This window comes from Centruroides vittatus, unplaced genomic scaffold (assembly GCF_030686945.1).
Source record: "Centruroides vittatus isolate TY-2023 unplaced genomic scaffold, ASM3068694v2 contig_3059, whole genome shotgun sequence".
NCBI classification, from domain to species: Eukaryota; Metazoa; Arthropoda; class Arachnida; order Scorpiones; family Buthidae; genus Centruroides; species Centruroides vittatus.
In genome coordinates this window covers 5,938-18,312 of record NW_027121962.1, presented here as the reverse complement: position 1 = coordinate 18,312, position 12,375 = coordinate 5,938, and the positions used below count along the sequence as shown (strand labels likewise).

Below are 12,375 nucleotides of genomic sequence, written 5' to 3'. Positions count from 1 at the left end.
ATTATCTGTGGTACTTCTGTTCCTACGAAATCCACTCTGATGTGGTGAAAAGTAGTTCTTTCCCTCTAGGAGGAACATCAGGCGTCTGTTTACCATTCTCGCGAAAAGTTTGCACAGAAAACTAGTCAAAGAAATTGGTCTGTAATTAGAGGGATTCTTGCGGTCTTTACCTGGTTTGGATATGGGAATAATAATTGATAGCCTCCAACAGTCAGAAAAAATATGTTCTGTCAATATTCTGTTAAACAGATTCAGAAGCTTACTAAGGGAATTGTTTGACAGATTTTTTATCATGCTGTAGTGGACCTATCTAGACCTACAGCAGTATTCCCTAAGCGAGAGATCGCTGTACATAGTTCTATTCTGCTGAATGACACATTATATTCCTCATTAGATGGGGAGTGGGAGTTTAGATATTGTTTTTCAGCTTGGACTTTATAAGCCTGAAAATCTCTTGTATACATAATATTGCTGGATGAAGACGAAAATGTTTCACCCAACATATCAGCAATACCTTTTATGTCACTGATTATTGTGCCATTACTTTCCAGCATGGACAGAGCGTGAGAAGCATATTTTCCATTGATTTTATCCCAGACTGCTTTTCAGCTGGTAAAAGATGTTATGCTAGAAACATACTTCCTCCAAGAATCCCTTTGGCTTTGCCTTCTTATTTTTCTGGCATTAGCCTTTGCTTTCTTAAAAGCAACCAAATTGTTAGCAGTGGGGTATCTTCTGAAAATCCCCCATGCTTTCTTTTGCTTTTTAAATGCTGCCTCGCAATTCTGATCCCACCATGGTTTCGGATGTTTTGGATATCTGGTTGACGTTTTCCCCATTGTTTTTTCGGCTGCTTGAATAATACTGGAAGTGACAAGTTCGACTGCATTATTGATATCAGCAGTATTGACCATTTCCTCAGTGACGTTAGCCAAAGAAGAAAATGCAGGACAATCTGCCGTTTCAAGTTTCCAGCGTGGTGGACGGGCTGCTTCACAGCTTTCTCTGCCTTGGTATTTTAGAAATATTGGGAAGTGGTCACTGGAAAGTGGATTAGATCCAACCTCCCATATAAACGCTGAAAACAGATTTAGGGTTGCTAATGATAGATCAATGGCAGTAAATGTTCTTGTTGGGGCGTGGAAGTATGTCACTTCTCCAGTATTAAATAAATATAGTTGGTGATTACCTATGAATCTTTCAATGGCTCTGCCTCGACGGTTGATATCATGACTGCTCCACATTGGATTGTGGCCATTGAAATCAAAGTAAAAGGAAAGGAGTTGGCAGCTGTTCAACCAATGCATCCAATTCATCGTCATTGACTGACATCTGGTGGCAAGTATATGGAACAAACTGTGACAGTGACGCCCATAGATATTCTGACTGCCACAGCTTTCAGCTCTGTTGTTATTTGTACCGGAAAAGACAAGATGCGGTTTGAAACCAGTACAGCCACACCTCCACTGGCGCGGGTGTGGCTGTCGTCATCTTTACGGTAAAGATTGATTCCTTTTAAAGAAATTCTTTCTCCTGGTTTTAGATGTGTTTCCTGGAGTGCCACACAGAGAGATGAGGTAGAGTATGTCAGGTGTTTAACGTCAGAGAAGTTGTTGCGGAAACCACAACAGTTCCATTGGATTATTTTATAATCCATTATGTGTTTGAAACAGCATTCTTTGCGAGGGTATCCCTCTTTAATTTAACAGGAAGTCTCTCTTTTGGAAGTGAGTTTGGTTGTGTCACCTCCATATTATTCTCTTCATCAGAAAAGTCAGAGAACTCACTCATAGACCGAGTCTCTGACCTTTTAGCTGATTTAGAGAGGGCAACTTTCACTTTTTGCTTGTTAAGTGGGTTTTTATTGGCCTTTTTGTAACCCACATTTCTTGTTATTACCCCTGTTTTAGGTAGGGGTGTTTTGATCTTCTTGCTCTTCTTTTCTGGTGTTTGAGTTAATTAGTTAGTTAGTTCTAGTTTTTTGGCACAAGAGCCATACAGGCTATGCTGCGCCATGACAAATGGTAAAATTAAACAAAGCTAAATATATATATCACAAGGCGTCAATACAACACAAAAACACAAACAAACAGAACAACACAAATATAAATATATAATAAATAAATAAATAAATTAGTTAACTTAAATCTCTCTATTAATATTTATAACTTTCAAAAAGTTCAGTATCTTATCAAGATTTGGCCTCTGGCCCAAAATCTCTCTCAAAGTTGCATTTCCAAAATGTTGTCTGCGACTCTAATCAAAAGCAACACAGTTGCAAAGTATATGTTTAACACTTAAAGTACAAATGCAATACTGGCATACTGGCTGGTCATCACCCTTCAAAAAGGTATTGACTGGTGTTTGAGTAGATGGGAGTATTAAACATTTCGCATGGCGGGTAAGGGATTCACTTAGAGAGAGATATCTGTTTGAACCCCACAAGAGTTTGTGGACTTCAAGACAGCAGCATATGTCTTCTGCTTCAGTGGTGCACTTGAAGTGACAATGCGGCGAGCCTCTGGGTAAGGTAGATTGTTGATGGTTTTCACTCGCTGGATCTCTTTCTCTCTATGCCATGCTGGGCACCTTCGAGAGTAGGCAGGATGGGCATCCTTGCAGTTCACACAGCATGGGATACTTTTACATTCGGTACTCTCATGACCTTCCGTCCCACACTGTGCGTATACACTTTTCCCTCGGCAAGATGTTTGTGAATGTCCAAATCACTGGCATTTAAAGCAACGCAGCGGATTTGGAACATACGGGCGAACTGGACAGCGTAGATACCCTGCTGTAATAACCAGATGGCAAAGTCGGTTTATTAAATGTCAAAATAAGATGTTTCGTAGGAATAAACTTGCCATCCCGACGAATGGAGATGCGTCGGACAGCAGTGACGCCTTGGTCTGAAAGACCGATCTGAATGTCTGATTCATCTTCAGACATCAGATCAATTTCAGATATCACACCACGTGATGAGTTTAGGCTTCCGTGTGGTGTGACAGTGACTTCCATTTCTCCCAGAGTCTTTGTTTGCAGAAGTTTTGCCGATTGTTGTGGAGAAGCTGTTTCCACCAGTAAATCTCCCGATCTTAATTTTTGTATTTTTTTCAACTGTCCTATGGTCGATTCAAAAATTGTTTGAATCAAGAATGGCGATACTTTAGATAGAGGTTTTTCTCCAGTTGCATGCACTATTAAGTAAGCAGGTTGGCTGGAGTTCTGGTCTTTGGTCACTTGTTTTGTTGTTTTAAAATCCATATTTAAGAATTTACATTCAGCTCCTAGTGACCCCACCCACCATGGGGCCCAACAGGGGGATGCCGTCACATGGGAGACTCTCATAGACCGTCGCACCAGGGTTTCCCAGGAGCTATACCCTCACAATGCAGTCGAGAAGAGCACACCTTGTCTGACGTGTCTGCCCGGTCTGCATCGATCGGTTGACTCCAAGCTGAGGTCAAAATGACTCAACGACCAGCCGATTGACTCAAACGGAGCCTGATTTGAGCCTCCCGTTTATCCGAAGCAGGGGCCAAAGCAGTGTGTTGGGGACGGTATGTTGCCCCTCAACTACCAGGATCCCCCTTTCCGGCATACGAGCCACCACGCACGGCAAACACGTGTGTGAGCGTGAAGATCCCAGAGATGGTAAAGAAGAGATACTAAACCATCTCTGGGAGGTCCCCTCACCACGGACAGGAAACCCACATCGAGGGTCCAATTTTAGGAGAATTGCTCGTTGATTTCGGCGAAAAACCAACTGCACTCCAGATATTTGAATATTTTTTCGATGATGAGCTTACTAAACACATCACTCATCAGACAAATTTGTTTGCCGAACAATCTACTCGAGAGAAAAGAAGATCATTTTTATGAAACGTAGAAGCAGAGATCAGGTAAATATTAATTATATAAATTTTCTATATTTGATAACATATTAACTTATATTGTTTAATATAGAAATAGAATGAAACCAACACAGAAGAAATGAAGTTTTTTTTTGGCTTAATAATTTTACAGGGAATATTACAGAAACCCACCAATTCATCATTTTTTTGCAGACATCGAATCCTACAAACGCCCTTTTTTTTCGAAAACATGACGGAAAATCGATTTTACCTACTAAGAAAGTTTTTACATTTTAATGATAATATGCTTTTTGTCCCAACAGCAACAAACAAACGGCTGTTTAAATTAAAACCTGTTTTTGATTATTTAATTCGGAAATGGCAATCAGCGTACACTCCCGGTAGAAACATAAGTATTGACGAGAGCTTATTATTATGGAAAGGAAGATTACAATGGAGAGTGTACATCCCCAAAAAAAGAGCCCGTTACGGGATGGAGTCATTTCAACTTTGCGAGTCCTCCACTGGTTACGTACATAACATGATAATGTATACAGGAAGCGAAACCGAGTTAAAAAACAACGTCCAAGGATTGGATATATCAAATCAGCTCAAATCAACAAAAATAGTGTTATCTTTGATGGATCAGTTATTAAATAACGGCTATATGTTATTTGTAGATAAAAAGTACAGGAGAAGTGTAATAGTTGACTTGTTAGTTGATTTTAAGACAGATGCGGTCGGTACGCTAAGAAAAAACAGAAAGGAGCTGCCAGAAGATATTAAAAAAAAGAAATTGAAGAAAGGAGATTTTATTGCATTTTATAGAAAAAAGTTGATGACGTTAAAGTGGCAGGATAAGAAAGATGTATGTATGCTATCAACCGTACATGGTGCTGAAGTGGTCCCAGTACAAACCAGAGGTACGTCTATTCTTATATTCAGAAAGTAATTTTATATTAGCTGAGTTTTAAAATTATTTATTTTTGAATTGTAAGGTGGAGAAGAAAAATTAAAACCACTTGTCTGTGTGGAGTACAGTAAAGGAATGGGGGGAACAGATCTAGCAGACCATTGTATTACAACTTACTCGATCGCGAAGACTCGCCTAAAAAAATATCAAAAAATGTTTCGTCACCTACTGGACATCATATTTTCAATTCTTTTGTCCTGTATAAAAAGTGTGGAAATAAATATGTTTGCCATTTAATCGCTTTTATGCGTTATATATTGTAATATAATGTAATTCAGTATATATTTATATTTCAATACACATAACTTTACAGGAATGCTTTCTCAACTGAACTTCCGGTTGCAGCTTGTGGACCAACTTACGGAGAAGTACCTCGGTAAAGTTACGAAACCAGTCGCTTCAAGAAAACACATGAAGGAAATTACCCCAAAGAGACTCCTGGAGAGACATTTTCTGAGAGGGAACTCACCGACAAGTATGAAAAGGCACGCAACAAGATAATGCATCGTTTGTACCAAAAAAGGAAGTAGGAAAGAATCATCGTATTCCTGTAAACAGCGCGGCGTTCCCCTGTGTATAGAACCTTGCATCGAAATTTACCATACGAAGCAAAATTTCTGGTATATATATATTTTTATATACTTTTGTCAAGTTATTTTTTCTACACTATTATATTAACAGAAAATGTTAAATTTATGTATACATATAATTTCAGAGAATACAAGTGCAAGGTTCAAAAATAAGTATTTCTACAAAATATTTATTATTTTACACTTTAAAAATTCAATTTTTCAGATTTTATTGATTATTTTGTATACTTTTTAAATTTATTCAATTAATTCATAAAAAGAATTTAAGTTTTAAACAATTTTATATTTATATTTGAACTTTAAATTATTTATTCTAATAAATAATTTAATTTAAAGCAATAATTTAAATAAGAACTTTAATTGCATTTAAGTAAATTATTGCTTAAAATTTTATTTTAAGCAATAATTCCTTTACATGTTTTATTCATAGCAATTTTCTAATTTTTTTGTGAAGAATATTGTTTTTTAGGTATTACATCATAACTTTCGTCCGTGTATATATTGTAATATTCTAAATTCAACATTTGTGAGTTTTGCGGTTTTATTTTTCATTGTCAGGATTAAGATTGTAATTTTTTTTAAATATAAATTTTGATTTTCATTACAAATAAAGTAATTTTTATAACTCTACTTTAGTGTTTTGTAAAATATTTTTAGTTATAGTAATGAAGTCACTCTACCGTAAGTAGGACACTCACTCACCCAATTGGCGGGATAAGCAGGGGCGATAATTAGTTTTCATGGAAGTATCAATAACTAAGTACTTATTCTATGATAGATTTACAACGTGTCCGGCTCAAAGATCTAATTTCGAAATTAATCGAATATCGAAAAGATTTAAGATGTTTATTGTAACATTTAATTATTCCAAATTACAAATACCATTCGGATAAAGAAAATAAAATTGTTTTTTATAGCGCTTTCGTGAGATAGAACTGTAGGTCACGTGATAATCCGAAGATCATCTCTCAGTACGGGGTATTCTGTTCCGGTCTAAACTCATTTACAAAACATTGCACCTAACTTACAAGATGTATAAATTATTTGATGAAAGAGATATTTACAAAAATATATATGTAAAATAAAGCATTTAGATAAATTATATAAGCTTCTGTAAGACTATTTCGCATACAAACATTTTCCTCACTGCTTTTAATAGATTCTGGCTGCAATTACAAATTTGCTAAACATTGAAAAATAAAATTTTACAGGTCGCTTTTTATACCAACTTTTCGGTCATTATTGATTATCAAAAATACCACTTTTACGAAGTGTGTTTAAACATTTCATACAGCTGTTCATTGAAACTTCTAAATTATATTAGAACTGATATCACGTGACATAATACGTCGCCAGAGAAGTTGCAAGGAAGTTGACGAAGCTTCCGTTTCCGCTTTCCTTCAGACTCATTTACGTGGAAACGAACGTAAATTGTGGAACGTACGAAATAAGTTTGTACAAATTTTAAACCAATTTAGGTAACAGTTCGGCAAATAAATATTTGTGAATACATAAAAGCAACATTTAAAATTTTTGGATGAGTTATTAGAAATTTGAAAAGAATTATAGAATGTTCTCGATAGACATATCGTGTGATTGTCTGTTTCTTCTGGCTTATTTTGTTTTTCTACGTGAAAATGAGATATCTTTTATAACTATTGATAATATAAACATTTTGTTTCGTTATATATTACCTTCAATTACAGATGCAAACTTTAACACATGGAGCATGTGAGAAAGTATTATTGTATCGATTACTACATTTTTATGAATACACCTGAGACTCGTGACAATATATATTAACCTACTTTGAGTGTCAATATTTTATTTAGAATCATTTTAAACGTTATTATTACATCAAATTATGAAATGGAATGTTCCAAGTATAGGAGTAAGAGGGAGGGGAAAGAAGCCATGCGTGGGGAAAAAATGAGTTTTTATCTAAATTATAATAAAATTTACTTATATTTACGAGAAATATCGATAATTTTCTTCTGGAGAAATGTATCTTGATAAAATTAATTATCTATATGAATGAAACTTTCAATAATACATTAGTTACAATGACTGACGTTCCTTTCTTACCCTTTTTGTAGTATGTCTTATTATTAAACATAGTATCTGCGTTTACAAATTAACAGAATTTTCCATTTTATTTTACACATTATAATCTAGGAAACTATCACATATACAGAGGATACAGTATGCTTGTTATTTAAAGTCAGTTATTCGCGATTGAATGTTTCTAAATAAGCCTGTTTAATCCGTAATTTATTTGACAGAAAGAAATTATTTATGGACGTATTTCATTTATATAATGTTTTTCTCGTGATATTATTTCTAATATCGGAAAAAAATATACATTTCTAATATGGACATACATCAATATTTTTAATTCTGAATATTATATTTCGATACTTTTATCTTTCTTCACTAACAACAAAGTACTTTTATTTTAAAAAAATAAGTTTTTACCAACAGAAAACAGTCAAAGTAGGAACAAGCTGAAATTGACAACAAATTATAAGCTCTGTTCTAGGGATGTAAGCTTGTTTGTCCCCATCTTTGATATAATTCATTTTTTTCTGTATTTTCACTCAATTTACTTAAAAATTATTCTAGTGTCCTGTTTATAATTAATAGCTTGTCTTTGTTTCTGTTTACTAAATGGAATTTCACAGTAAAATATTCGGAAACTAAATTATAAAAGCCAAACAAATTAAATAGCTTAATTTTTACAATATCCACTTAAAATGGATAAAAGCATTATTGTATATTTATTATTTATTCGTGCATATCAACGTCTTTCGAAGAAATAATCATTTATTGTAGAGTTTTTATAAGCTGAAAATTATTCTGTTGTCTTTGATGAAATTTGTTACAATTTACTAATTTTTACACAAACATTAAATTTTAAGAGCAATTAATTGTCTTCGTATTTCTTGGTGATCACGTGACTGAAAGCTATTTTTATCTTGGCAGGAATTTTTCCACAGTGATCTTTGTCATATCTAATTTGCATATTAATGATAGTACATTACTAATTTTTATTAAACAGATCTAGACATTTTATATTATTTAAATTTGGCTGGATTAGTAAAAGAATTATATAAAAATTTTCAGTATTTTGCAGGAAACTTCAATCCAGATGACGTAAGAGTCATCCATGGTTCGCGGGAGAATTTGCGCGATGATCTTTTTAATAATTTTCCATTATAATTATGCAAATTAGATATAAATCTTTATTAAACAGATTTAGTTATTGTGTATTAATTAAATTCATCGGATTTTATGAAAGAATTTTTAAAAACTTTTAGCTTTTATTAAAAAACTTTTCGTCATGTGATGAAATTATTCACAGGTGCATTAAAATATGAATCAGTTTGTGGGAAAATTTTGTACAGTGCAGTCTGGTGTATCTGTGTTTCTGGTTTTTTCGAAGTTCACTGCGATAATTTTTTATTACGTGGATTCGTACATTTTGCGTTGTTTTTAACAAAAAAAAGGTGGAAATTTTACTCTGAATATAGAACATGTTTTTCAGAATATGCTGCTTTACAAAAAGAGAAGTTGAAAATAATTTATTTTTCGACAATTTGGGAAAACTGACTTTTGGATATAACATATGGATTTACATGAAAGTATGTATTATTGGGCTACTAATTTATTTATGTTTATGTGTATTGTTGTACTGTAACTTACTTTGTTTTACTATGTTAGAAAAAGGAGGTCACACATTGGATTTCTGACATAAAACTGTCGGCTTTTTCAGAGTGAAGCAGACCTCAACGAAGTGTGTTTTAGGGAAGTTATGCTTTCTTTTTCTGATGCATGCCAATGATGAAAATTGTTTTTAAAATTAAATATCGGTCAATGACGATAACATACGTTATAAATGTGAAGATAAATATAAAAATATTTCTACATTTTTTTATTGTTTTGTTGTTTCTTAAAGATTAATTTATTTAAATTTATTATATGTCAAGTAAGTTTATCTACAAAATGCTAATATTTTAATTCGCTTTAATATTTCGGCGTAAATTTGAACAAGAAATTTTAAAATTTTAAATAAACGATATACTGAAATTTTCTTTTATTTACAATGATTACGTCACTTCTACAGAAAGTAGAACACGAGACGACCTTCACCCACATTTCAGTCTGGGGGGAAAGGCCGCCAGTTGTAGTCATAACAACCTTTACGTCTTCTATTGTTGTGAATGAAATTCGTTAACTGTCAATTACATTTTCTTGAATTTGATTCGCAGGTTGGAAAAAATCATCGTTACTTAAATGCCTAAAATTAAAAATAAATTCAAAAGTTTTGAAAAAAATCGTATCGGATGGAAAATCAAAAAAGAATTTAATATAAATTTGAAAAAAAAAATTTTTAGCAAAAAATTACCGCGAAAAAAATTCATATATAAAAAAATTATGTGACAATAAAGAACGATTTTTTCTTTACAAGACGTAACTGTTTAAAAATTTTTTTTCCTAAACGGAAACAAGAAAAACGCGTGGGAAAATTCTTAAAAAAATTCCCACGGTTTATCTCCACAACTAACTGGTAGAGCCGAGTCCGACTGTTCCACTGTTAAGAGGTTAAATAACCCTTTGGAGCGGTCGTATGCATGATATATGTGGGAAAATGCTTATTTCGTATTCTATTGGATGTCTTCTATGATCTCAGCAAATTTTGAAATGATACATCCAATAAAAGTGTTTATTTTTGACCATTTATTCGGTCCCCTCGTATTGAAACATTACAAATGACCAATATTCTAGTGATATATTTGTGTGCTTACAGTACTTGATGAAAATCTGTGTAGAAACGTATCTTCCCCTGAAACTTACTTGGCAATATCCTGCTAGCTTTGACAAACAGCTGTTCTCAAGGACATTTAGCTGTGTACACAAAATAGCAGCGCATGTCACGTGATCCGTTTCAATTTTTTTGTGTGTGAAAGATTATTACTTATTACCAAGAAACGAATTAAGGAAATAAAGTTTTTTGCTAAACTTTTTTAGAAATGTATTTCATAAATTGGTGTATTATTAATTTTTTTAATATTTTTGGGTGTTTTTCCTGTAAAACACAAAAAAAACAAAACGTGAGGTTATATTTAGCATATAATATAAATAATAAGAAGAAACTAGTATAAAAACTATTAGAAAATCACGAAATACATTCAAGTAGTTAAAGTAACTCGTTCAGACTTGTGTAGAAAAACCTACTCCCCTTCAGGCAATCTTGGGAACATCCCGCGAAAGTTTACAATCAGCTGTTCTCAAGGTCATCCAGCTGTGTATCTGTATGTGAAGCTAGAAGCCTGTGTCAAGTGTCTTCTAATTTTGTGTTATAAAACAAAACTGGCAAGTTTCTAAATAATACATAATAAATAAATAAAGTTTTAAACTAAAATTTTTTAGAAAATCATTTCGTAAAATGGTGTATTATAAATTATTCTGATTTTTTGTAAGATTTTTTTGTGAAGCTTGTATGTCAGCATATAAAGCTAGAAATGAATAATTATAGAATAAATATTATTGTGATATAAGAAATTGTTTGTACTTGTGTAAAAATAGGGTAGATGTACCAGTTCTGGACAGACAACAAATTTAACTTAAAAATATAATCACAACATATTCAAATCTGTCCAATGAAACAAACTTTTATTGTTAACTGTTCACACAGTTAACAATAAAAAAGTTTGTTTCATTTGTGATTATATTTTTAATATAAATTTGTTTTCTGGCCAGAACTGGTACTACACTGGCCAAAACTGGTACATCTACCCTACACATAATAAAGCTTTTATAATAAAAGTTCTTTGGAACACCTGCCAGCAATTATAGCGAGGAAATCAAAATAACACGCTTGTCTAGCCTAATTTTTTCTTATCTTCCTATATCGATTGTTCTGTACAGATTGTTGAATATTTTCTTGCAGTTAGTATTTTTATACTTTATTTTCATCTAAACACATTTGATGTAATTTTATCCATATAACACAAATTTACAATAATATTTACATGTTTCATTTTCGAAAAAATCATAAAATAAAAATAAATCAATAGATTTTATTTGCAAATTTTATAATGTAAAGTAATATGTTCTCTTCTGTAATAAACGAACTGCGCCCTTGTATAGCCTCATGGTGTAAAATATCATTGTTTACAATATACTATTTCTCTCTTCATAACAAACTCCAGGGGGTAGTGCGGCTCAAGCAATGTAGGACAGAAAAAAACCTTTCTCTGGTAATAAGCTAATGAAAAATATTCATATACAGAATTTTTATAAAAACTCTGTGTTCTTCTATCAAAAATACAATGTTTTGCAGGAAAAGCACTTTTACAGATGCAAGTATTGTTTCAAATGTGGTATCTCGTTTCAAATTCGCGCTACATTCAGTCTGTTTTTCTTTTCTAGCAAAATCATATTACAGTTTACTGTAGTTTTGTATTTTGTTTATCACGAATTTAAAATTATAGTAATAATATTCTAAAGTTCCAAAAAAAAAAAAAAAATGTATTTATTTATAGAAAATCGCTATAATATCGTAAATTCATTACTCACACACGTTTTCTTTGAAAAGCACAAGCTTCTAGCTACAGCAAGTGAGAAGTTATTGCATTATTCACACTACTTCTCTAATTACTCTCCTAGGAGGGGAGTGGATGAGTCATCAGAGGGTTGAAGTCAACACAAGTTTTCTTAGCGATAATGTATAAGAAACATTATTTTTATAATATTTCGACGATTTTTAAATAATCGACTATACTATGCAATTTTGCATGCGATTGTTTACATGTTTTCTCATATTATGTAATAGCAAAAAAAAATGTTCACTTTCCCAAATAATTTATAACTTCACAGTTCTAAAATAATGTTTACTCACCTAAATACTCTCTAAGAACAATAAATTAGCTAATTAGAGCGAAAAACTATAAAACCA

At 32.6% G+C, this 12,375-nt stretch overlaps 1 protein-coding gene across 1 annotated transcript; it reads right to left on the bottom strand.

Moving 5' to 3' along the window:
- Positions 1 to 2,736: 2,736 nt before the first annotated feature.
- LOC136972887 (uncharacterized) lies at positions 2,737 to 3,264 on the bottom strand. Its single transcript, XM_067267537.1, has one exon. It carries the CDS (start codon positions 3,262 to 3,264, stop codon positions 2,737 to 2,739), a length of 528 nt encoding a protein of 175 aa, XP_067123638.1.
- Positions 3,265 to 12,375: the final 9,111 nt, after the last annotated feature.

What these genes read in the sequence shown, in the direction of transcription:
- LOC136972887 (XM_067267537.1), bottom strand. Translation starts at nt 3,264, where the DNA reads ATGGATTTTAAAACAACAAAACAAGTGACCAAAGACCAGAACTCCAGC.